Source organism: Chanodichthys erythropterus, chromosome 4 (assembly GCF_024489055.1).
Source record: "Chanodichthys erythropterus isolate Z2021 chromosome 4, ASM2448905v1, whole genome shotgun sequence".
Lineage (NCBI taxonomy): Eukaryota > Metazoa > Chordata > Actinopteri > Cypriniformes > Xenocyprididae > Chanodichthys > Chanodichthys erythropterus.
In genome coordinates, this window is record NC_090224.1 from 4557171 (window position 1) to 4585035 (window position 27865).

The window sequence follows — 27865 nt, forward strand, 5'->3', positions numbered from 1 at the left end:
TGGATGAGATGTAGTGAAGTGGATGTAGAAACAGACAGATAAGTGAGGGTACAGCAGGGCCATGTCAGCGCCTGCTGAAGCTTGTACTTAACCATGGTCTGAACCCTGCCCCAGGCTGACAGGCAGGACTTATCCTGACACCATAATAGTCAAATTAGATTTGAGAGGTAGTGTGAATGAGAATAATACTGGCAACACTGGAGGGATGGAGCGGGGCCACAGATGTTGCACATGTACATGTCCGACATACTTAATTTATACTATTATGAGAAATACATGAGGTAAAAGACTAGTTGAGAGAATCAACAGCTTTAAGGGAAAAAAAAAAAAAAAAAAAAAATCACTATTTTCTAAAATCTCCCTCAAGCTTTTCAGCTGCATTTCAGACATTACATTGGTAGAGTTGCTGAATCATGCCAACTCATCAGTAGTCAACTGATGACTAACTCATTATTAGTTAATTAGCCTGTGATGCTGCATTCTTCATTTTTAACTTGGTTTAGATGAAAATCATCTCCTAAAAGAATACATGTACTCATAAGAAAGAATTTATTAAAATTAAAATATGAATATAAATATAAACAAACAGATAGAAAATAGGAAAACAAAAATAAATAAATAGAAAAAAAAAAGTTAACAGACATCAAATTAAATAAATAGAAAAACACATTCGAACGGACACGTGTGCAAACACACACTCGTCTCCTTTCCACCATATATCTTAAGAGAAACATAATACGGCATGGCCCTTGCATAATACAAACCATAACTAAGTGTAGTGGGTACTGAACTCAAACCATGCTTTAGAGCGGGACTGGAGTCTCTGGAGTGCACGCAAACACATTACAGCCTGGAGAGAAGCGGTCAGACAGTAACATGCAGGTTAATAGGTCAAACTCAAGGCTGACACTTGCCTCTTTAGTGTGTGTGTGCTTTTCGGCTTGTTCTGGCTTTACTTTACTGCTATGTTCCTGTCTGCTGTGAATGCTGGACTGGGCAGGCAGGCAGGGCAAGGCAAAAGAAAGGGAGATAGGTTGAGAGGAAGCTGGCAGGCACTTCGGTCCCCTCCCCTGCTCTCCATCTGCCTGCTGTGTGTTAAAATATATCCGTGCACATGTCTCCCCTTCCAGAGTCACTAGACATTACCTTATAAAAGAACCAGAGGGGAACATGCCACCTCTCTCTCTCTCTCTCTCTGTCTCTACACTGATCACAGCCCAACCCTTGACTTCATCTGCACTGAAGAAGAATCACTTTCTTAATCAATATACCAGGGGTGGCTAACCCTGGTCCTGCAGAGTTCAGCTCCAACCTTAATCAAACAAAAAAGCTACAGGCAGGTGAGTTTTTATCAGGGTTGGAGCTAAACTCTCCAGGACCAGGGTTAGCCACCCCTGCAATATACAGTCAAACCACAAATTATTCAGACACTAGATATAATTTTTTATATTTTTTTACTAGTGGATGCAGGACACTATAGTTCATTTATGTAAGTGAGGATAGCAAAATAAAGTAAACTGTGACATATTATACCAAAAATTCTTCATACAGTGGACTACCAGTAAAATTGATAAAAATTTGGAACCAAAAATTATCCAGACACTTTGACCTGATCATGTTTTGCTTAAGTGTTATCTGACACAATAAAGATTATTTTTTTTCTATAGTGAATAAACTAATGAATGAAAATGTCCAAGGTGTCTGAATACATTTTGGTTTGACTGTATTTATTATAAAAAAAAAAAATAAAAAAAATAAAAAAAATCAGTAAACAAACACCAATTTTCGTTTTTTTAAATTCCTAGATTTATGTTCAAAGCTATTTATTTTATTTTATTAAAAATTTTATTTCATTTTATTTTTTCTCCAGTTGGAATTTCATTTTAAGAACTTTTAGATTTATGCCTAAAATCATTTTATTATTTTAGTTTTTTTTTTTTTTTTCAATTATTATTTAAAAAAATAAAATAAAATCATAATTTTTTTTCCCCAATTGGGAATCCAATGTTCCGCTATATTATATTATATTATATTATATTATATTATATTATATTATATTATATTATATTATATTATATTATATTATATTATATTATATTATATTATATTATATTATATTATATTATATTATATTATATTATATTATATTATATTATATTATATTTATTATATTATATTTATTATATTATATTATATTATACCCAATTGTTTAGAATTATTGCTAAAGGAACTAATAAACAAACAAACAGATACTTACTAAATACATTTAATAAAACGTTATTAATAAATACAAATAAATGAATATTCCCTGAAATAAGATTTTTTTTTTTATAAATAAATGTATACTTTAAATTTTTTTTAATAGATTTTTAAAAAATACTGATTAAGAAAATGATATTTTGCAGTGTGTCACCCTCTTCCTCCCTCTATCAGTATAAAGCAGTGGCGTCTGTGTGTACACAGACTCACATGACTCAACATCTCTGGCGGTCTGAATCCAGCCTCAACTCTACTCCGTTTTTCCCAGGGGGGAGAGGAAGCGAGAGTATGGGGATCAAGAGGGAGGGAAAGGGAGAAGAATGACGCTGTGGAGTGGGGGGTTCTGGAGCATTGCCCCGCGCTGGCTCAAATTTCCCGCTTGTCAAGCCTGATGGATTTGGCTAAAAATAAAAGAAAGTGGAGGCCCATGACGGGCGGATGAATGAATGAATGAACTTTGCTGCAGCTTTACCCCCAACCTCATCCCAAAAAACAACACTCTCCGATAACCCTCGACGGCAACTCCGAGACCTTCCTCCCTCGCTTTCGAACAAAGATGTTCTGATGCCAAGCATGGCTAAGAGAAGTGCATTCCAAAAACAAACGTCCCCCTTTTTCCCAAAGTCCAGACAGTGAGAAATCACCAGGGAGAGAGAGAGAGAGAGAGAGAGAGAGAGAGAGAGAGAGAGCGACACAAAAGGGACACAAAACACCCAAGAGCTGCAGGGATTCCTCTGCTTTCATTAATGCCACCCCCTTTGAGCTACATGTACAAACATAAGGTTTATGCTGGACAAACTGCAGCATAATATGCAGTAGGGGAGCTAGTTGTCACAAGGGATACAACTTACTAACACACTACCTATCTGAAGTTTGGGGTTTGGAAATAAATACTTTTATTCAGCAAGGACATTACATTTTAAAATATATTAAAATAGAAATAATATTACATTGTAATCATATTTCTCAGTATTTGTGTTTTTACTGTATTTTGACGCAGCCTTGGTGAGCATGAGACTTCTTTTAAAAACATTAAATCTGACCCCAAACATGAACTGTATTCCTTTCCAAGTGCAGTACAGAGTCAAGATTTTTATTAATTCTGTAGGGAAATAAATGTTTTAAAAACTAGCCCCGGTCGCCCCTATCCGACACCCCGCGTGTAAAGGGTAAGGCTGCATCATGGGAAAAATGACTTGGTACAAAATATAGGTCATTCCCAGAGACCAAAAGGAAGGAAAGAGACACTTGCAAAGGGGAGCAAATAAAAGAGAGGAAGTAAGAAGGATTCAGTGTCACCTTTGTCAGGTTAGAGATCTATCTAGTGAAGTCTTGAGTCCACGTCATTCAAAGTCATCCCAAAATGCATTAGTCATGCCCTCGCAGGTATGAGAAAAACATTCCTCAGCTATTTACCATATGTTTCGACAGCTTCTGAGCACTGCAAGGGTACTGTACCATGCCATCTGTGACTGCAGCTGTGGTAAACACTCCATCCACTGCCACATAACATTTATATCATACAGTATAATATTCAACAGACCAGTTAAGTGAGTGTTCAACAGTTTATCACCAAGGCCGATATTTGGTATTTTTAAATGATTGGCATCGGCTGATAAGTTTTTCCATTCGGCCAGTAAGTTTCATTTACCAAATAGTGTGATCTATTATGCCTGCTTTATATCGGCCATAAGCCACTATCCTCTCTAATATATCGATATCGCCATTGGCTATAAAAAAAATCTATATCTGTCAACCACTACTGACCACCCTGTATACTCTTGATGACCACTGATATGGATTTTTCTTTCTCAGAAAGCATAATTGGATGAAAACCTGAGAAGAGAACAGCACCTGGTTTCACCTGGCCTAATTGGTTACCCAAGAGCTTCCTGAAATATCTTCCCTCACCCAATCTCATGGTCGGAGGTGATACATGATACAGCAGGGTTAAAAATAACCTCTCTCGTTCTCCGTGACCTTTCGCTCCGTGCTCTCCTTACCGCTCGGAGCATCAGAGGAAGCCTCGACATGCAGCTCTTTGACACAGAGGAGACTCCTCAAACCAAAACACACCCAGAACAGGAGATGGTGTCATAGCCCGTAGTTTCTCACGGGGCAGTAAAATGAACACAGCGGCCGGTGTCACATTTATGATTTATAAAAGAACCAAAGGAAATAGCTGAAAAGCAGCTACGCAAGCCAACACAAAATGGCCATTTATGTACTGAATGCCGTCAGTCATTTCCAAATGTCTACCTGTCATATTAAAAAGCACATGAAACATCATCTAAACCCTCAGGGTGGGATTGTGATTCACTCTTTAGGATATGACGAAATCTGCGCTATAGCGCTCCTTTTTTGAAATCAACAGGCAATTTTGTGTCATTTAATCTTTGGAAATCCTTACCGACTGATTTCCCACATAAAGTTTCCCTCACTGAATGGACATAAACTTCGCCAAGTTCCTTGACGTAAGTGCCAAAACTCACAGAGAGCAAACGCTCCTCTGCGACTCAGCGAAAACAAACGAGCACGTGTTTAGAGAAATCTCAAAATCTATGTTTTCATATTTGCGTCGATCCGCTCGTTTACCAGACCTCAGAAACATTACATCACTGAGAGCCGGGAGCCCCCCATGGCATCAGGACACTTCACTTGTGTGGTTTCATCAATCAATGCTCTTTGAGAGAAAAGAATGTATGAGAGGGAGGGAGAGACGTGAAAGCCATTTGTTTTCTTTGTTAGGCACAAGCGGAAGACTTGAATCAATAGCCGAGGACTGTGAATCAAACTCTGGAGGTGGTCTGCTCACAAACAAGCCGTTCTGAGTCACAAGTTTTAACGAGTCATTGCTCTCGGACATGGGAGAGAATGAGAAACACACCACTATACAGTTCGGCCGTGATGCAGCTGCACTGGGTATCTTAATCCATGACATTACAACATACTCAAATCACTCTTTCCTTTATGTTCTTTTTCCCCCCATCCACTTTGTTGGCCGGTTTAATGTGAAACACGAAGTCATAACATGACTTATGTTCTCCGGTAACATTACTTAAAGAGATAGTTCACCCAAAAATCATTACTTATGCTCATGTTAATCCAAGGGTCATTCCGTGTCAACTCAACCAGAGGTCCCCGGCTCAAATTTGACAGGTGTGTTCTATGAAATTGAGTTGATAGAAAAACACAAGATACATTTTTAGTTTCAACATTATTTTTTCTTTAGATATTTCTCTTTAAAAGAAAAAAGTAGCAGCTATATGCAAAATGATCCACATTTGGGTATTGATCACTGAATGTGTGTACAATTTACTCATGGAGCCACATTAACATGTCCATATCTCTGGGATTGTACTATTGAGGGCCTTTAAAATTAAGATACCGAATGGAAAGTTTGTTAAGAACAAGAATCTAAAAGCATATTAAGATATCTTTAATACTTCTTGAGTTAAAAACAGAAGTAGTGCTTTTTCCCCATTTTTGAACTGTCACTGTTGGCATATAATGCAACAAAGATTGCTAAGTCAACAAATTTTACTAATAGACCTACCAATCTCTATGTAAAAATAAAATAATGATGCTGCCTGATCTTTCTAAAGTCCTTTTTACTAGCTCCAAATCTAAGGTGAAAATTGTTATTTTGACCCCCCTCTACAAAATAGCTGATTACTAATCTGTGACATTTAACATTTTGGCTTTCATCGCTATTTATGTTTCTCTTACTACAGAAAGAAATATGATCAAAATCAGAAATTTGAGCCGGGGACGTTTCCGGACACGGAATGACCCCCAAATGTTTTGACCATCATTGGGGTTCAGTGTTATTTTGGACCTCATTGACTTTTATTACACGGACATGATAATTAAAAGAAAGAACATCATACTGGTTTGGAACTCGTGAAGGTGAGTAAATGATGGCAACTTTGTTTTTCCAGGTGAATGATCCTTTTAAGAAGACTAAGTGACATTGTCGTTGAGTTTGTGACAGAGATAGGAGAGCGAAAAATAAAGACAAAAGCGTTGAATGCCTGCTGCTTTTCCCTTCCACACAATCCAGTCATTCAAAGGCATTCCTGGTGCATGATGGGGGAAACTTCACCCACTCAGAGTTATAAGTGCATGCAACATGCCTCACTACGACATGAACAATGTCCTCTTTCACTGGCTTCACCCCATGCTGCACATGCAGAAAAGCACGCTGGGAACGGGACAGATCGCTGCCTTACAGTATGCACACACTCTGAGGAAGAACTGAGGATAGATACAGAAGATTGACATATATAGAGGATATATTGCCGTAAACTTGCCATGTCAGTTATATGCAAATTATCAATTTATGAAAAAACAATAGATCACGTGAGATAGCGTCAGATGTATAAAATAAATCAATGTGCTTTAAAGGCAACTTGTGTTTTTCATGGCATACATGGTAAAATCTGATTTAAATCTCATTTAAAACTGGAAAGTTTTTAGAGCTTTGAAAAATGTTGCCATGAAATGAAAAAAAAAATATATATATAAATGAATATTGTAGAACTTATTGTGAACAATTTGTCAATGCTTGTGGTTTTTTTTGACCTTCTGTCTGGTGACAAATGCCAGATTTGACCCAGCAAGCTCATAAGAAATGGCCACATTTCACAATCCAATACACCCAGTCTCTGCCCTACATTTTTCTTTTTCAAAAATCCAATACACTCAGATATATGTCACAATACAGAAGAAACAATCTGCTGTTAAGCATTTCATTGTGACAAAGAAATGCTATGTCGTAAAATGAATGGGACATTTTTTAGATTGTGAACTATTTCTAGGACTCTAATCAAAGAAGCAAATGTGTGACATTAATCATGTGACTTTTTATGCAGACTATGAGATGTTCTTGCTTCCACTGAAGCTCAAGATGCTCTTGGGATCATCTCAAATCATGCTGGAGAACACACATCGGGTTTGACACAACCTGGTAAAGTTTATGTAGCTTGAGTGCTCCTATCATTAAAGCAAAAGAGGGACCGAAACTCATCTTCATTTTTTAACTCAACTTTTGACTCAAATTGTTATGCTGAATTTTGTATTAAATTAGAAAAAATGCAAAACAGAAGCATTTTCTGGACATTTGGATTCATTACAATAGCCAAGTGTGGCATGGCTAACAGTAAAAGCCTTTGGAGATCTGCATAAGTTCTGCTCTTCAAACAAAAATCATTGCTTTGTGCTCTTCTGACCTGCATTACACCTAGAAATCTGCTCTCCAAAATCTCATACTTAAGAACTTTCTACTACATAACAACAGGAAAAGCTGAATAACCAGCAGCATCACCTATGTAAGTCTGTGAGTGAAACAAAGCTTTCCTTTGTTCTTTTTTAATAGTCCACTAATGAATACGGGATATGAGGCTTGACTTCACATGCACATAAGGTGTATGTGTGGCCGTTAACTCAAAGATTTCAGAGTCACATTTCAAAATGATCAAAATTTTCCCTTTCACAGCATGACAAGCCGCTCCACCTTATTAATAGTTCAACTGGAATATATGACTGAACTTTCAGGGAAAGAAAGAAAAAATGGATCCAACAAAGTGCTACAATGCATTCATAATTAGACTGAACCTTTTTTTTTGCAGGAATTCACCAACAAAAATTGTTTTACTGGTATACCGAGTTAATATTACAGTCACTTTGTGGCTCGATATTTATTTATACGGTTGATATTTGCAGCACCTGGAGAGGAAACTGTGAAAAGGAAGCTTTATTTCCTTTGCAAGATACTTTAGAAATGGACGTACACAAACTAGAGTAGAACAGCTAAAATTTTAACAAATCTATTGTTTATTAGTGCAGTTTCACCCTCAAAGTGCCTTCTCCTCAAAATGGCAGACTTCCTAACTGAAACTAAACTAGATATGCTATTTTTAATGGAGGTCTTTTGCAAGATGTAGTTTCATTCAGCTCTACAAGGGGACCACTGGACATCTGCAGGGACGTTTGAGGGCACCTGTCAAACATTTACCCGCCCCACAACTGACCTGATACTCTACTGTGAACGTGATCCACTTTCATGATCTTTTGAGGCTGTTGGGTCTATATAAAATCTGCCAATGTATTAAGTCTTTTAAATCACGTCCAACAAAGCAAAGCAATGGCAATCCCAAACCACGTGACATAGCGGGACAGAACAAGATTTTTTTATGCATATGCATGAGGTGTAAAAGCAAAAACCATGAAATGCAACTCAAAGTTGATCACTCACAGTGGTCTTTTCCATTGTTTGACTGCTCTGACAGGAGGTGACAATGACAGCTCCGAGTGTTAGCATGCGCTGAGATGCTCCTGTGTGACTGTGGGATTGAGACGCATGTTGTGATGCAGCGCCAGCAACAGTTCTCGGCTGGGTTTTCTGGGTCGACAGCACAGGCCTCCTAAGAGAGGAACGTCTCTCTGTGTGGAGTAAGCTCCACCTCTGTCACGCTAACACACGCCCCTTGGACTTCATTGACTGTAAACCCCAGCCATACTTCCTTTCCTGTAATGAACAGTGCATTTCTTATTATCATACATGATATCTTTCTCAGATAAACACAACAACGAATGAGGGTTGACGCTTTATGAAGCAAAACCGACAGGTTTAGGCAATTGTTTTAGATCACGCTTGTTCTGAATGAAGGATGTCATGAATTTCTGGCAGAACGACGGCAGTGAAATATAGTTTAGGATATTATAGTGATCGTATCATGTTTGAAAAGTGATCTATATCATTTGTAGTTTCAGAAACATTTGAAACGTAATTTTGCAGTCATTTGATTCGGTGTTGAAAACTTGTTAACTTACTGATGTATGTCAAAATACTTTTAGCATTGTCTGCCAGCATTCTTTTAAAGTGGTTTATTTTACCTGCGTATACGGCCATCGCCATCTATGACATTAAATTATGATTTAGGCATAATTCTAATATAATTCATTTTTTTTTCTATTAATTATATTAGATTTTACTTTTTTCTTTTTTTTTCTTTTTGGTCAGGTTTAATTTAAAGGATCTAATGAAGTTTAAAACCTTTAACTGTAAAATTGAAACAAAATTCAAAAAGGTTTTCTGTAAAAATTTTCTGCCTTCACAGTTGGTGAAAAATGTATTCACTGGCAAAATAAACTTAATGTAATGTTAAAGATAAGAAGATTATCTAAAGATAAAGTTCTAATTTAAAATAAAAATATTATATAAAATGAATCATTTTATTGAATAAAAAAAACAAAGAAAGAAATTCATGTGATAATACACGTGCATTTCTTTTTCTGGAACTAGCCTCATGGAAACATTTTTAAATGTTGAAAACCATGTAGGTATGTGTCAGACACGCTGAAATGTTACATCACCCCACATTTTTGGCTTTCTCTTTTTCCACTTTTTTTTTTTAAATTAGTAATTGCTGTAAGCATTTGCCTTTTGGCAAAGGTGGAGACCTGTTCTGCAAGACCTTCCCTGTCTATGTCTATATGAGAAGACAAACAAACCTGACTAGTTATCTCAGACTTCTGTGGATCTGCATATAAACGTTTCACTACGCAACATCAAACTGTACAAATATGTATAATACAAATATTTCTGAATTAGAACATCATAGAAACTTGCACACCTGCATATCAAATAAAACAAAAACTAGAAATTACTGAGAAAATAATACAAAAAAAGAGTGAAAGAGAGAGAGAGAGAGAGAGAGAGAGTCTATAACAAATAGAGGAAGATTAAAAATGAAAGGCTTAATAACAAACACAGGAAGTTTTAAAATGTTATCATTTTCAAATGTTATGTTATTCATCTTATCAAAATCTTATAATTTAAAGACATAAAGGTAAGAGCCACATAATAAAAATAATACAAACATTGAATGTACGAAAACAGAATGTTTCAGAATTTATCTCTCTTTTTATATCAAAAAGTTGCTTTTTTGTTTGTTCTTTAAAATGATTAAATTATCTAAATAACCAAAAAACTATTATACAATAAAAAAAAATAATATTTAATACTTTAATACTCATCATAAATATCACAGTACATCATGCACATCTACAGAATTTTTAAAAAATGTATTAAAATAATGTAGTTAAAATATAAATTTTATATATATAATTTTTGTTTCATTATATATGCTTAGAAAATGTTAATGTGGTAACATTTTCTAAGCATATAAAATCAAACCAAACATTATTCAGACATTTTTTGATAATTTTGATATATATTTTACTAGTGGGTGCAGGACACTATAATTCTTTTATGTAAGTGAGAATAGTAAAATAAAGTAAACTGTGACATATTATACCCAAAAATTCTTCATACAGTAGACTACCAGTAAAACTGATAAAAATTTGGAACCAAAAATTATTCAGACACTTTGACCTGATCATGTTTTGCTTAAGTGTTATCTGACATAATTAAGATAATTTTTTTCTGACACAGTTTAACTCTGAGATCTTGTCATACCATGTTTTTAAACTATAGTGAACAAACTGTATTGATGAATGAAATGTTCAAGGTATCTGAATAAATTCTGGTTTGACTGACATAAATAAAAAAAAAAAATAATTACATAAATAAATGTCAACAAAGTAAAATATAGCACCAATAACACTCAAAGCAATTTAAAACACTATTACCAGTAAGTCATTGTGAGTCTTAGCTTCACAATTATAGGCTGCAGCATGTTTTCTTTCAAGACACTCATCATTGGAATGGCCAGGTCTTGGACTCATTGACCCCTGCCACTTAAACCTGTTGACTGTAAGATAAGGTCACAACTATTGACTGCAGCACAGAGCTGCAGGGACATAAATCTGACCGTACCTAAACGCAGGCGGACAAGCTTTTCTATCAGCTACCTGATAAATCGAGCTTCACTCCGACCGGCGTGCAGAGAGAGATCCATTTATGGATCAATGCATTCTTAACATCAGTACTACATGGAGTGTGTATAGAACATACAAAGCTTTTGAGGTCTGTGGTCATGACCAGTGCACTCTCGGGTTAAGAAACTGTAACTTTGTCCTGAGCACACCCACGTCAAGCCTCCCACCTCAGGCAAGTCAAAGCAGCATTCCATACGTCAAACTCAACTATATGACTGCAAACTCTTAAATACCACGTTTAATCTTTTCCATTCTGCAGAGCGGGGTGAAACATCATTTCCTTTGACCTCAGGCTTTTCCTTACGCTGTTGTTTACCACCGCAACATTCGGCAAAAAGATGTCAAATGTCATGTTTTGTGTGTATGTGCTTGTGTATGGCTTCTAATATTTTTTCTGTTGTAACTGTTGTTATCGTTTCTTCCTTAAGACACAGGGAAAACATGTCTACGCAAATAAAGACAGAACAAAGAAAAGCTGTCTCGTTCTGCAAGCCACACTGCGAGAGCTCAACCAATAAGAGGTTTCTGCCAGGCAGTGTAAAGCCACCACCGGTGCACGGTGTTGATTTGGTAAATACACGACTGATTTACTGTACATTTAAGACAGGAAGTGGTCACGCCACCCCTGCTGCTCCACTCCCACCTCTTACCCCTCCCCCTCACCACCTGTGCGAGTCTCACAGGATGCACACACACTTACACACCTCCAGCTGCACAAAGAGTAAAACCACATATCATACTTGTTTTTATTCATTCACACCTCAGTGCCCCACAAATCATCAATTTACTCCAGAGACTGTAAAATGCCACTCAGACAATAAACTGTTGTTTTGAAGGATACTACTAAGTTAACAGTCAGTCACTGATGCATATTGAAATCATAATGGTGACAAAAATAATGGGTCACACTTTACAAAAAGGTTCATTAGTTAAACATTAATGTATTAACTAACACGAACTAACCGTGAGCAATACATTTGTTACTGTATTTACTAATTTACTGTATAAAAATATAGCTGTTCATTGTTTGTTCATGTTGGTTCACAGTCCATTAACTAATGTTAACAAGATTTTAATAATGTATTTGTAAAATAACATTAACAAAGGTGAATAAATGCCGTCTAAGTGTAGTTCATTATTAGTTCATGTTAACTAATAGTTAACTAATGTTAACTAATGAACCTTATTGTAAAGTGTTACCAAATAATGAAATTATTATAAAACGAATGAAAGTGTGGTCCGTAAGTTGTATAGCTGATAAAAATAGATTTAAATTAATTATTATTAAATATTAAAACACTTAATAATAATAATTAAAAGTTAAAAATCATTTAATATTAATACAATTTAAAAATAAATCTATTTTGTTATTCATTTATAAATATTATCATTAAAAAAGACAGTAAAACATTCAGTTAATACAAAATAATAATAATAATAATAATCATATTAATAAAAATAAAAAACAACCAATACTAGGTTATTATTTTAAGCATTATTTTAATTGACAAAAATCACCAATATTGAATCAACCGATAGATTAAAGGCACAATATGCAAGACTTTCAGATTAAAATATCCAAAAACCACTAGAACAGTGTTATAAGTTTTGTTGACTTGTGTACTACTTACATTATCCAAAATGTTTCCAACAATGTTTAAATCCAGAGAAATCAACAGTTTTAAACAGGACATGGACCGTGTCATTGTGTCGCCTGTCAATGATGTCATATCCGGGCTAACCTCAATTTTCAGTTTTACTGATGTCGATCTAGATTACTGCAAAGTCTCTCATAGCATCCAGAAAGCGAACGCACAGAGTAACATAATAACTTTCAACACACTCAAATGTATTTAGTATGATTGTTTTAAGCATGTAAAACAGTCAGGTGTTACCCCACGTACGCAACAAAAAGAGCGGAAGCGACTGACTGCAGCATAAGCATAATAAAAGCGTCGCTGGACTCGAGATCGGTGTGTCTTTCTTTAGCATTTGCTCAAGCCGCCTCGTTCCGCTCCCACAGCTCTCGACCCGTCCTACTTCATACCACCATAAGGTTAATAAAACTTCAACGCATCAGCTCATCCATGAACATGATTTCTGCCTGAGTCTGTCAGATTTCCATTGGCTGTGGAGGTGAAGACGACAACTCCCATAAATCCGCGCTCTTTCACTGCGTCACTACGCCTTTGTTTTGAATAAGCGAACTCTAGTTGCGAAAATTACATATTGAGCCTTTAATCATTGAATGACCCCGATTATCACAAAATTGTGATAAAAAGTTTCTGATTAATAAAGTATCTGCCAATTATATGTCACGTTTAATATGAACTTTAACAGTTAGTGAACACTGCCTCATTTTGGTTCATTAACTAAAAGTAGTTGAGCCCAGATGTGGGGTGTTAGGTAGTCCTTTATTTTTAAATCTTCGAAGCAGTTCCACCTCATTTAAAGTTTTTCATACACATACACCCACACACACAAATATGAAATCAGCATTTTGTTCAAGTTACCAGTGATGAAAGCTGTACAACTAGAGGTTAATTCATCCATCAGAGTGTTAAACACCGCTGACTTGTTTGAGCTGACGTCTGCTGAAGGATTATTATTTATTCATGATTATTCATACAAGCGTTCATCATCTGCAGATGTTTCCAATAGACTGCTGTGTAAAACAACCTCCACGCACACAACGGGAATGTTTTGTTCTTCGTTCTGAAGTGCAAAGCAATACAAATAAATTCGTCTGGGAAGGAATTCTGACCTTTGCCAGAGCCAGCGTTCCCTCCGAGCGCAATCTGCCTGCTGAGTCGCTCTGGCAAACGGAAAACAACTCGCCACACAGGGGTCACCCCCGCTGCCCTCCCTCGCTCCGATTCTCCTTTTACATGCTGTCTCTCTCTAAAACAATGATCTCACCCACTTACCAGGAATCCGCTGATTGTTTTAAATACCTTCCACTCTTGTGGACTCAAGTCACATTTTCCCATCCAGAAAAAAATGGCAGAGGGGGAAAGAAAATGACCTTGGCAGGAAGTTCTAGCATGCCTGAGACACAGTTCATTCAGGCTCTTAGCCGACATTGTTTTAAATTACTGCTGTCCTATACAGCAATTCAATACGACGTAATGGAGAAAAAGAGAGAGAGTGAAAGAGGTCAAAAACATCCACATTTTTCTGCAAGTTATGGTTGGCTGAAAATCTAAGGAATCCGAAAATTAAGTTGCCAAGGTACAGGAACTGTCTCTTTTGTTTTTTCAATCTAACTCAAAACCATTTCTCTGACGAAGAGTGTGCAGCGGAGGTTTTGACAGCATAGCTGTGGTATGTTCACCTGGGATAAGCCTCGACAGAGCATCCAATGACGCAGAGAAGCGGAGAAAAAAAACATCTACACTTCTATAAATCTGAATTCTGCTGGCACAGATACACAGACGGGCATTTCTCTCAAATTCTGAAACATTCACATAAATGTTAATGGTTTGGGCGTGTAAATCTGGCATGAAACATTTATAGAAACATTTCACATTTTCCCTGGAATGCTCCATTTTTCATATATGCTAAAATATGCAGGAAAGCATTCAACACCGTCATCCTGACAGATGGAGATAGAGGGGGGGGGGGGAAGAAACAACAAAACACATTTTCCAGGCTGGGCGGCACTAGTGTGTGTGTGCATGTGCTTTAGTAAGTTTTGTGGTATAGTGTGTAGGTTATATTTAGACTGAGAATCAATATTGACACAGCACACTGCATATGACTCATCCGTACCGACACAGGCCAGTGACACCCCTGCCCTCCCTCACAGGTTTCCTTAGTCCTATTGTGGTGTGAAACCATTTTAATTTGAATGTGTGTTAGTGACAGTGTGTCCATGTATGTATATATATGCGTGTGTGTATGTAACTGCCTGAGGCTATGCCTGGCCCACATTCGCTACAGCACTTGGACTGGCTGTTTACAGGAGGTAAAGACACTCCTGCCTGCTTCACTCGGGTCACTGATTGCCGGTTTGTCATTTCTGGAGAGAGTAGCACTGAAGTACTCCAAGCTTAAGGCTTCGGAGCAGTCAAGCATTGATAAGGTGTCCTGGAGATTTCTGCAGACAGCAGCACATCAGTGCATAAATAATGCTGGAACAGTTAAGAGTGTGAGAAAGAGAGGGAGAGTTGCAAACAGAGATCCAGTGACACTACATAAGCTGATTTCCAATTCCCATGGTGCCTATTGTACACTCATTCTTCCATATACTGGAGGATATCTGTAGAAGTTAACATGGTGTGATTTCTTTTGGAAACCCTGCAATGTTAAATATGATACCAAAACTTAATTTTAAACATATAATATAAAATTGCTACTGTTGAAAAGTTTGGATTCAGTAAGATTTTTTTTTTTTTTTTTTAAGAAATTAATGCTATTAATTACAGTTTTAAGTATTAAAAAGTATTAGTTTATAATGCTATTAATGGAAAAGATTACATTCAGTAAGGATGCATTACATTTATCAAAAGAGAGATTAAAAACTTACATTTTAACAATATATTTTTACAAAATTATGTTCTTTTGCACTTTATTTATCAAAGAAAAAAAATCATGGTTGCACAACTGTTTTCAACATTGATAATAATAGTTATCAGAATGTTAGAATGATTTCTGAAGGGTCATGTGACACTGAAGACTGCTGAAAATTCAGCTTTGCCATCACAGGAATAAATTACATTTTAAAATATATTAAAATAGAAAAGAGTTGAGTTAAATTGTAAAACATATTTCACAATATTTCTGTACACAGCCTTGGTGAGCTTAAGAGACTTCATGCAAAACATTTAAAAAATTCTCCAACATTTTGAGCGGTAGTGTATTAATATATAAATATAAATCTGCATTTAAATATAAATGTAAATATACATTTAATATTTACAATTTTATGTAAATATAAATTCTTAATATTATAAATATCTGTGCTAAATAATATATTTAAATTAATATTATTTGTCACTCTACAAATTAGTTTAATTATTAACATGTGTCATTGTAACAGTTGCATATATTATTTCTGCAAACAACTGCGTAAAAAGCACATCTGAAATAAATAAAGCTTAAAACCACCCTCAACTCCTTTTCACCACATTTATTTTAGTACTCAGGTGGTGTGCAAAAACTGGCGGGGTAACTTTCCCTCTTCACCTCCTGTTAAATCATATGATGTGATAGATGTAGGCTTGTTCCCAATGCCAGGTTGCAGTCTTTCAGACTGATCGTATTCCTTCCAAAGATCTGAAATGTTTGAAAGCTAACAGTTGGACCTAACTGCTCTAATGGTAGTGAGCCACCTGTTGGACCGCTGTCTATCTATTGTTAGTGAGTCAGCACAGCGTGAGCTGACTGTATATAGAGATCAGACAGGACAGACTGAGTCAGCCTCACTTCGATCTATAGTTTCTATTGGTTTAACTCCCTCTAAGCGGAACGCAGAGGAGATAAGGAGAGGAGAGAGATGTCTGGCACATGGGGAATGTGAGAATGAATGAGTTGCAGGCTGCAGAATAAAGAACAGCATGAATGAGTCCAAGTAAAGTGAAGTAACCAAACAAGTGAACAGGTCTTAAAGATGGAAAAACAGTGTGATATAATGGTCTGTCTGTAGTTCTCCAGGGTTCTCCAGTTGCAGTGCACATGTGACTCAGCAGCTGCAGGCATGAATATTCTGACAGGAATGACAGATCCAAATTTAACCACAGAACAAACACACACACACACAAACACACATAGGATGAATCATCCACAGAAATCTCTAAGAAGAGATGCACTTGGCTTTATACTTGTATAAGTTGTTTTGTGCAATACAAAACCAGTACTTCTTTAAATAACTGTGAGATAGTATGGGTACAAGTTTTATTTAGTAATAAATGGGACCAGGGGACAAAATCTTTAAGGTTTTTTTTTTCAAATACGGTGGACATACGTTTTGAATCAGAACCTATATTAATAATATTTGGAGTTTCTGAACAATTTTTGAGACTTACACTCATATGGGTTAATCTCTGTCAAAAAAACTTATTCTTTTGTTTTGGAGGACAAAAGGAAGTTCCAACTCTTAAAGGAGTGGTTGATTATGATTTCAATATTTAACTTCGGTTAGTGTGTAATGTTAGACTGGGTAAACCCAGCCTGATCTGCTGGCGATTTGATTTCGCCCGGCAACTCAGTCTCAAAACCTGTACATTCATTTCTACTGCTTCTGTTACACGTTTGCAGGAACCAATCACAGCTTATCCACCTTGCTCGCTATTGGCGGGTATAACACAATGACGATAGAGAAGCGACGGCAAGCACGACCGTCAATCCAAATCCTTTTAACCTCTCAACGATGCTGAATGACTTCTTTAGTTTAGCAAACAAATCACTCGAGTTGGTGTAAATACCACTCACTTTCATGTTTTTTTTTTTTTTTTTGCACAACCTGCAAAAATCGTTCAATGCCATTGCTGCTTCTGCCAATACAAACTAAACCTTTCTGGACTTTTTGCATCGCTTTGCATAGTACGTCACCCGGATCGCTGATCTGATTGGTTGAAGGACTATCCAATTGCGTGAATAATGCTCGTTGATCACGCCTCTTGTGCAGAAGAAAATACATAGCAGACTCCCCAGACCAATGTTCAATTTTAAATTGAGCTTGGTCTGGTGATAGCTAGACAAGTGTAATGTTTCTGTTAAAGCATCAACAATGTTTGCGAAGTTACTACGCTCAAAGTTCAATGCAAAGGGAGATATTTTCTTTTAAAGAATTCTCTGTTTAAGGATTACAACAAACGGCTGGTAGGGACTACAATGAGCTTCCTCCTGGGTTAGTGACATCACAAACACTAAAATTTACATAAACCCTGACCCCGAGAACACACAACAAAGCAGTGTTTGTAGTGTTGTTACCATGCCGTCATTTTACACTGCTTCACAAACATGGGTTAACTCAATGCTGGATTTGCACAAAAGATTAACATGACGGCACATGCTAGTCGATGAGTTGAATCAACTCCACAGTAACTACAGAAATTAAACCACTAACCATTCAGAAATGTCCAGATGTCCAACTCTGGTTTGAACAATGTAAGACTGAACATTGTTACCGAAAATCATTTTGGCTGAGTGTGAGATTCTCCAGCTTTGTTGTTGTTGAGCAACCGAAGCGCAAGCTGTTAAAGCTCCACCCTATTCTGGAAAGTGGGCCAGGATCAGCAGCTCATTTGCATTTAAAGGGGTATTTTGAGCTGAAACTTCACAGACACATTCTGGGGACACCAGAGACTTATATTACATCTTGTAAAAGGGGCATTATAGGTACCGTTTAAAATGTGGCTGACAGAGTTGACTGGTACACTACATTTAGAAAGAATTAGATATACCCTAAAAGACAAGATTTTGTTATTTGAAAAAGTTTGGCTATATTGTTTGGCTATATAGTATAGTATATAGTATAAATAACCAAGTCAGTGATCACAATGCCCATGAAAAAAAGTCATACCGGTTTGCAGAGACATAAGGATGGGTAGATGATGACAGACAAAGCAAATAAACTGCTGAAGGTGTGACTCAATTGGACATGTGAATGCATGATTACTGCTATGGTGTTTTAGAGTTTTCTTTACCTAGAATACTTGTGTGACTTAATTTTTAAAGATACTGATGAAAGATGCATTTAAAATTCACTAGGCTCAAAAATTCTGTACACAGACTAAAATATTTGATTAGAAATAATATCAAACAGTTACTTTGCAAGTATGTGAGTTCGAAAAGTATGTAACCAAACAAAAGAAACCTGCAGGGCAACACGCTCCAATGGTGAAACCAAACTTGCCGTAAATTATAACAGCATAGTTTCACAATTCTAAAGAACTTCTGGTATAAATACCTGGCAAAAAAAACAAAACAGCAAAGCTAACAAATGACAGCAGATGATGTGCTGCAGGTGCTGTAAACCAAGACACTTATCAGCTTGATCTAAAAAAAAAAAAAAGAAAACACATGAAACATTTTGCACCTCGTTGTTACTGGTACAGCTAGTTTTCATTTTCAATGTCAGAATAACATTAAAACCACTTCTACACTCCTACACGGCCACGATTTTTAATCAGGAAACCATTCATAACGTAGATCTAAAAACAAGCAACACTTATTATGACAAATGTTATTAATGACCCTAAATGATCTTTATTTCAGTCTCAGAACAATTTATATATACACGACCATTTAAAGAAATTTGGGGTCAGTAAGATTTTTTTTAATGCTTTTGAAAGAAGTCTCTTAAAGCTGCATTTATTTAATCTAAAATACAGTAATATTGTGAAATATTACTACAATTTAAATAGTTTTCGATTTTAATATATTTTATCGTTTATTCCTCTGATTGCAAAGCTGAATTTTCAGCATTGTTATTCATTTTCAGTGTCACATGATCCTTTCAGAAATCATTCTAATACGCTGATTTGCTGCACAAGAAACATTTCTTCTTATTATCAATGTTAAAAACAGTTGTGCTTAATATTTTTGTGATTTATTTAAAACAGAAATCGTTCATAAGTATCTTTACTGTCACTTTCGATCAATTTAATGCATAGTATTTTTTTTTATTTTTGAATCCAAACAAAACCCTAAAGTTTTGAACGGTAGTGTACATTGATCAAAATAATCAGCGAGATAGAGAACAGAACGTGAGAGGTTTTCTCTGTGCGAGAGCGGCTGACAGTATCAAAACAGCAGCTGTGCTGTGTGTTTACTGCTCGCTCAAAGCTGAGGCCGCCAGGAGGAAGCACCGAAAATCCAACAGACACACGTCATCCATTAATAACTAAACACATAAATCCCTCGATTCAGCTTAAAACAGAACTCCCGCAAAGAAGGAGTTTAAAAAGCAATGATCCAAACGTGACAGCAATTGTGTTAATTCAGCGCTCCGAGTGGAATTCTCTTTCTGCATGCTGCTGTGGGCCAGAGAGACTGTTGACTTACACGGAATTCCTGGTGTGGTTTTTATGGGCTTCCATTGAGTTGAACGCTTCCACTATTCCACCCATAAACTTCCTGCTCGTTTGCGCTTGTTGTTTTTAACTGGAGCTCAATTCAGGCCAGATGTGGACTGGCCTGTCAATCTTTTAATTTATTAGTTTATTTGCGCTTTAACACCACGTAAGATGACAAAGATGAAAACTTTAAAATGCCAAAGTGCATGGAGAAAATGATTTACAATCTAACTGAGGTAACAACACAGGCATGACAATCCCAAAAATCCTAGAACAAAATCATCCAATCAGGATTTGGCCTGTGTCAACAGCCAGTGGGATTTGCTTTGGCACAGACACTGATGAGGGTGAACACAGAGATTCCTTCTACTGTCTGCGGGTTTGTGTGCCATTATAGACGCGCTCACTGCACAGTGACTGATGATGCCAATAACTCACTACCACCCAAAATGCCATGTGAGAACAGAAGAAAAGGCCCATCTGAACTTAAATGGCTCAGCTTGCTCTCTCCTTCTCTCTATCCTTTTCTTTTTCTCCTTCTCAGAGGCTGGAACTCGGTCAAACATGCCTTAGTGCTGACGTGGGACGGCTATGGGAACATGTTTTCATACCCAAGGCAGTTATTCTCTGTGAAGAGCTTTACTGGTGGGCTTATTCAAACAGGAGGGAGAGAAGAAATGCTAAAACTTGTAAAATCTCAAATGTACCAGAACACTGCTGTTCAAGTACTATGATACATGAGAGTTTAAAATACACTTAATCCAATATCAATCATTAGGCATTAATGAGGTCGATGTAAAATATCCGTTTATTTTCCTACTCTAGTTACTCAATCTGTAAACTCAACCAAAATGGGATAGGCTCTTTAGAAAAATTACTGTTAAAACCTGTCAGTTTATGAATCATCAGCATGAGAACGCCTGGAAAAAAAAAAACTGTGGTTAAACTGATCGTGAATGGAGTCTATTCAGTCATTTTCTTAAAAGAAAGAACAAAAATCATAAGTATACAAATAATACAATTCATTAATTTAGGGAATTTGCATTTGATGAATAATTTATTTGAATTCTAATTGTTGTGAGTAAGAAGCAAATCATGACTTGCAGAGGAAACACACTGAGGGTGGATTTATATCAGAAATGTAGGTGGATCTTAATTAAGCTATTAATTGCGCTGCAAACTTAGGTCAGACAGACTCATCCTCCCTGAAAATATGATTTAATTATGAGTGCTGACAGGGGCGTTTTGCACTACCTTTCTTTTCCAATAAGAAAATGTATACCTGATCAAATTCAACAAGATAGCTTACATTAAATGGGATAGGAGGACTTTTATGTATGGTACTTTAAAACAGGGGTTTTCAAACTGGGGACCGGAGACTCTGCAAGGGAGTGTGTGGAAATGTTTAGGGGGGAAAAAAACTGTGTAATAATATTAAATATATTAAATAAATTAATTAAATTAAAATACATAAAAATGTATTATGTATTAAGATTAGGTTCAGTTTGCATCATTTACGTGTAATCAAAACCCATAGGACTTCCTTCTGTGGAACACAAAAGGAGATGTTAGGCAGAATGTCAGCCTCAGTCACCATTCACTTTTATTGCATGATGCAAAAAGATGCAATGTTAGTGAATGGTGACTGATTTCCCAACATCACCTTTTGTGTTACATGGAAGGAAGAAAGTTGTAGGGTTGGAATAATACGATGACAGAATGCTCATTATTTGAAAGAACTATGCCTTTAAGGCATCAACTAATGACAAATGTACATATGTGATCTCCATTAGAGGAGGTACAGTGAGCTTGATACTGTACATAAAAAAACAATGGCGTCATATCTGCAACACGAGATTATCCACGTGTCTCCATACATTTACAAACCTAAAATCATTTTACATTTAAATAGACAATAACGTGGGTTTTGTTAGCTATGGTTTCCTACAGTCTACCTTAAAGGCTTATAGAAGGGGGAGGGGGCAAATGTGTAAACAGTTTTATAAAAGGGAAGTGTTTAAAAAAAACGATAGAGTATCACGAATAAGCTATTATAGAGAAATGTGAAAATAACTTAACATTCGAAACTAATGTAAAAATACTTAACGTCACGTTGCTGGTTGAACAATTCAATGTGTGGGCAAAAGAAAAATATACTGGATGGTTCAGTAGCGCCGCAGACAAAGGAATGCACGCGCAGCTCAAATTGCTGCATCACCTCATTTCAAATGCCCTCATAACATTGATTCATTCAGACGCTTGTCAACTCACTTACTGAATAACCGGAATTAATTAATTAAATGAACCGTGTTTGGAATCCTGTCCAAAAGAAAATAAATATATACACATTTATATTCACACGTATGTTATTATTGTCCAGCACAAAATCATCATTGTTCATATATTAAGCTATTATTATGATCAAGTGGCTTTTGTGTCCGTGTGTGGGATTACAGATTTAAACCTGAGAATAAAACCGCCAAGTCATTCATAACTTAACAACCAATCTACATAAACCAATACAATTTACGGATATTTTCCACATTAGCAGAAGAGTAATTCTCACATCGCATTCCCGAATGCGCGCTCGCGCTTATTACATCCACCTCTGCTGGTGTTCGTTAAATTACTCGTATTATTCAACGCAAAACCTAACGTGCTAATGCGAAACACCTGCATCATTGAGTGAAGTTCGTTGAGTTTATTCACCATCATTGAGGGAAGACCGGAGATCCAGCATTCCAGCGTGCGCGCGCTGAAAACTGTCCCTCGTTCCTTTAAATGGAAGTCGAGACGTTTGCATTGGCTGCTGAACCAAATAAGGCTCGCCGTCCCTTACACAGCAAATATTCTGCTGATTTTATGGGGATTAATCAGTGTGTAATGCAATGGCTGTGGTTTACATCAGAGATGTGCTGCGCAGAACAAAGACAGCTTGCTTCCCATTTTTACAACCCACTGCAGTAAGCACATTTTCCTACCAGCCGTGTATTTTTATCCGATTGCTGTTTGTAACCGAGATGAGCTGATATGCAGCGCCTGCTCTCTATATTGAGCCCTTATGCTTTAATAATTATAATAATAATAATAATAAAAAATACTAATTGATAAATAATGTTAATAATAAACCTATTAACCGTTGTGATTTATTAAACTACTGCGATAAAAAAAAAAAAACACTTTAATTCTCAACTCATTAGGAAGAAAAGGAGGCGGGAATCTACACCGGGGGTCTCCGTCGTTGTTATGATCGGTCAAGGCCGAGTGACAACTTCTTTTCTTTAAGCGAAAACAAGCCATGCCTGACCCTCCTCCCCCCGGGATAGCAGTGCATCCCACTACTAGCAAACACACTCAAACTATTGTCACCGCTGCACAACAGGATGTGGTAACTACGTTTAAAAGGGAGTGTGTTTTCAGCTGAAGTAAACCCTGGCAGGCATGCGGTTTAGCTTTTTCCCTTTCTGTAATATTTGCCAGTATATCGTGAAACAAAGCCTCCAAGTACCTGGTAGCTGTGAAATAGCCCACTCAAACACACAAGTTTGGCGCTCCGTTTCCATTTACGACAGATGCATCACATGTAACGCACAGGAGGCATCGAGGAAAAAATAAATAATCATGCAACTCACCTTCAGCCTAGTTATTTTTCCTTGTGATCCAGCCCTTTTGTCCGTTTAACAAATATTTTTTTTCACATGATTACTTCCTTGCAGACTCCTAAAGTCCCCGGGGCTGCAGGGAGATCACGTTTTGCCTTGCACTCTTATAATATTATTTTTTCTTTAGAAGAAAGAAAGCACGTTTATGGTTGTAGAAGTGTATATAAAAATGTGTGTATGTAAATGTGTGTGTGGTGATCTCTGCAGCGTGCGGCTCCGTCTCCTCTGTTTGTTACACTCGAATGAAACGCCTACTCTCAATCGCTACATTGTTGACATTCGCGCACTGACGTCATCCCATCCCTCATTCACAACATAGAGCGCTGCGCATTGCGTTGCTGCCTCCAGTGGCAAGGCACTTTACTCCAAATATGTGCGCAGCCGCGGTTCGCGAATTAGAGTAGCGGTGTGTGTTCCGAAGCCAGTTTCACGAGTACAGGCTGATCCTAGACGAGGATTGGGGCTCGCGTCTTGAAAGACTTTAAAGGAGAATACAGATTTAAACTGACTGGGGGTTTGAAATGTGTGGGTTGAATAGTGAGCTGCTCATTACGTCGTTTTCTGCAATTCTGTCATTGTGATTTCGCTTTTTGTACTAGGCCTTTCAAATTAGTTTAGTCAAAAATTGTTTGTTTGGGTTTTTATTTCTGAACACATTTATAAGTGAATATTTCTTATTGTAGGTTTATTTTGTCACATACAGAAAAAGTGATGTTCGGAGGCTTGGTTTGGGTTTGTTTTTAATGACTCTACAAGTTTATTAGGCTTTTAAATCATCAATGTATGAGGAAAATACTTTATATTTTTGAATATTTTAAATATGAAGGAGGAACAAAACTTGATTAAGGTAGCCTGTTTTTAATTATTTGGGAAAAAAGGGGGTACAGAAAAAAACTACAGCTACAGGTTTTATTTTACTATGCAAAACAATTCACAGAAAAACAAAGCTCACAGGAAAAAAAAAAATCATACATTTATACAACATAATTAGTTATTAATATTTAATTGGTCCGTACAATTTGCCATGTTTCATTGTGTTATCACAAATAAAACAACTGACTCCAAGCACAACTATACACTGTAAAAAAAAATGTTGGTTTAACTTAAAAAAGTAAGTTACCTGGTTGCCTTAAAATTGAGTTCATTGAAATAAAAAATTTGAGTTAATACAATGAAGGTGATTGGTTTAATCAACAGAAACTAAAAAAAAATATGTTATCTGAACCACATTGATTATTGATTTGACAAAAGAAAAAATATATTTACAAATTATGAAAATATTTTTTTACAGTATACAATATGCTTACAAAATAAAATTTTTAATTTGAAGACAGGGTGAAGATGTCAATTTTCCTAGCTGGACATCACTTTTGGCCACTACTGTATTTTTCTACTATGCTGTGATTTTTCTTTTTGTAATAAGTTTATTAAATAATTGTTATTTTATGTTTTTATTAGTTTTACTTTTATTTGTTTTTTTTGCAAGTTAATATTTTTCAGTGTTTATCTTCCACACTGCAGCTGATATAGATATAAAACTTGTCTTTCATATTGAAAGATCAGAACACTTCAGTCATTTATGGTGTTGACTGTTGCACAAGAAACATTTACAAGGACTAAATGCACACATACGAAAGAGCCAAGGAGTTCAAGAAGCATTCCTGCACTTAGTGACCTTTCCCTGTGGTCTTCTCCCATGGGGCCCCACCGTACCGTCGGATTGACTGACTGAGTGATTTAAGGCAGACCATCAAAGTCATGGGACTTTTGATTCCCACCATCGTTCTAATGGACAAACAGAGAGGTAGACAGAGAGGGAGAACAGGGGAGATATAAAGTAGACTTTGCAGTTTGGACGGGGCCTTTTACTTCACTGACTAACCAACAACTGAGAGAAAGTGCCCTCACTGTAGCTTAAACAAACATAAAGCACCAAATCTTCCCTCTGCAATTACCACTTCAACACATTGTCATATCTAAGGCTCATATGGAGCGCTTGTGGAATGGATTTCTTTAAACCTCCTCGAGCAAGACAGTGGACAAGTACTGACACGTATATATGCATATGTATATATGGTAGAAAGCACATCTTCATATATATATATATATATATATATATATATATATATATATATATATATATATATATATATATATACACAATTATATGCAGTTTTCTTTGAATATATTTTCAAATGTAATTTATACTTGAGATGGCAAAGCAGAATTTTCAGCATCATTAATCCAGTCTTCAGGAACCAGTCTAATATGCTGATTTGCTGCTCAAGAAACATTTATTATTGTTATCAGTGTTGAAAACATTGGGCTGCATAATAATTTTGTTGAAACCATGATCATTTTTACATGATTCTTTGATGAATAGAAGAAAGTTCAGCATTTATAGAAATAGAAATCTTTTGTAACATTGTGAATGTCTATACTGTCACTTTTAATCAATATAATGCATAGAAGCAATATTAGCAATATTTACTTTTAATTATATATATATATATACATTATATATATACATTATATTTATATATATATATATATATATATATATATATATATATATATACACATTATATATATATATATATATATATATATATATATATATATATATATATATATACACATTATATATATATATATATATATACACATTATATATATATATATATATATATACACATTATATATATATATATATATATATATATACACATTATATATATATATATATATATACATTATATATATATATATACATTATATATATATATATATATATATATATACATTATGTATATACATTATATATATATATATACATTATATATATACATACATTATATATATATACATTATACATATATATATATATATATATATATACACATTATATATATATATATATATATATATATATATATATATATAATGTATATATATATATATATATATATACATTATATATATATATACATTATATATATATATATACATTATGTATATACATTATATATATATATATACATTATATATATATATATATATATATATATACATTATATATATACATACATTATATATATATACATTATACATATATATACATATACATATATATATGTATATATATGTATATGTATATATATGTATAATGTATATATATAATGTATGTATATATATAATGTATATATATATATATATATATATATATATATATATATATATATATATATATATATATATATACACACACATATATACATATACATATATATATACATACATATATATATATTAGGGGTGTAACGGTACACGTATTTGTACCGAACCGTTTCGGTACAGGGCTTTCGGTACGGTGCACGTGTGTACCGAAGCATTACATTGCAACCAATATTCACCACCAATAACTGCAATAAGCTCTGCGTTTTGTTACTTTCGATAAGAAACAAAGTATCATCCTTCAAATTCTGTCCACGAAATCATGAAGTTTAAACCGAAAATGCCATTTTGGCGTGCTTTGATGTGGGGACAGATCACTGTACAGGCGCCTCAGTTCAACCGGCAGCGCGAGCGCGGAGCGCAAGTGAATGTGTTCATCTCTTCCTCCTTAATACTAGTTACAGAATAAACATGAAAGAACATCTGAAGGTATGTTGCAAGATTCAGTACAACTTACTGAAACGGTCATATCTCATGTAATCGCTCATTCAGTGTTTCAACGGTGGAAAGACATCAATGAAAGCGTCCGTATTCAACAATATGTCATGATGCATTTACTCAGTGTTCACAGCTTGTTAGTTCGCTAGAGAAATGAACTCTTTCGCTTAATATATGCACTGTATTAGCCAATATATTCATTATTTTACTTAATCTTTTAGTGATATCCTGATTAGGCTATTTAATGTGTGTTTAAATAAATCTGATGTTAAAATAACAGCCACTGTGTAGAAATGATTATATTTCAACAACGAATTGGAGTAAAAACATTTAGAAGTTAATGCAAAA

The 27865-nt window shown here is 35.6% G+C and overlaps 1 protein-coding gene across 2 annotated transcripts in view; it reads right to left on the reverse strand.

The window, feature by feature from the left end:
* bach2b (BTB and CNC homology 1, basic leucine zipper transcription factor 2b) overlaps positions 1-24070 on the reverse strand; it is a 110120-nt gene extending 86050 nt beyond the window's left edge. The window contains exons 1-2 of one of the 2 annotated variants that reach the window (XM_067383748.1): positions 23816-24070; positions 8516-8788 (exon numbers count right to left, since the gene is read on the reverse strand). In XM_067383748.1, coding sequence (XP_067239849.1) covers positions 8516-8581 — 66 coding nt within the window. In that variant the 5' untranslated portion in view covers positions 8582-8788; positions 23816-24070. The remainder of the gene's footprint in view (positions 1-8515; positions 8789-23815) is intronic. The other variant, XM_067383752.1, reaches the window with a different exon arrangement.
* Between the last annotated feature and the right edge of the window lie 3795 nt (positions 24071-27865).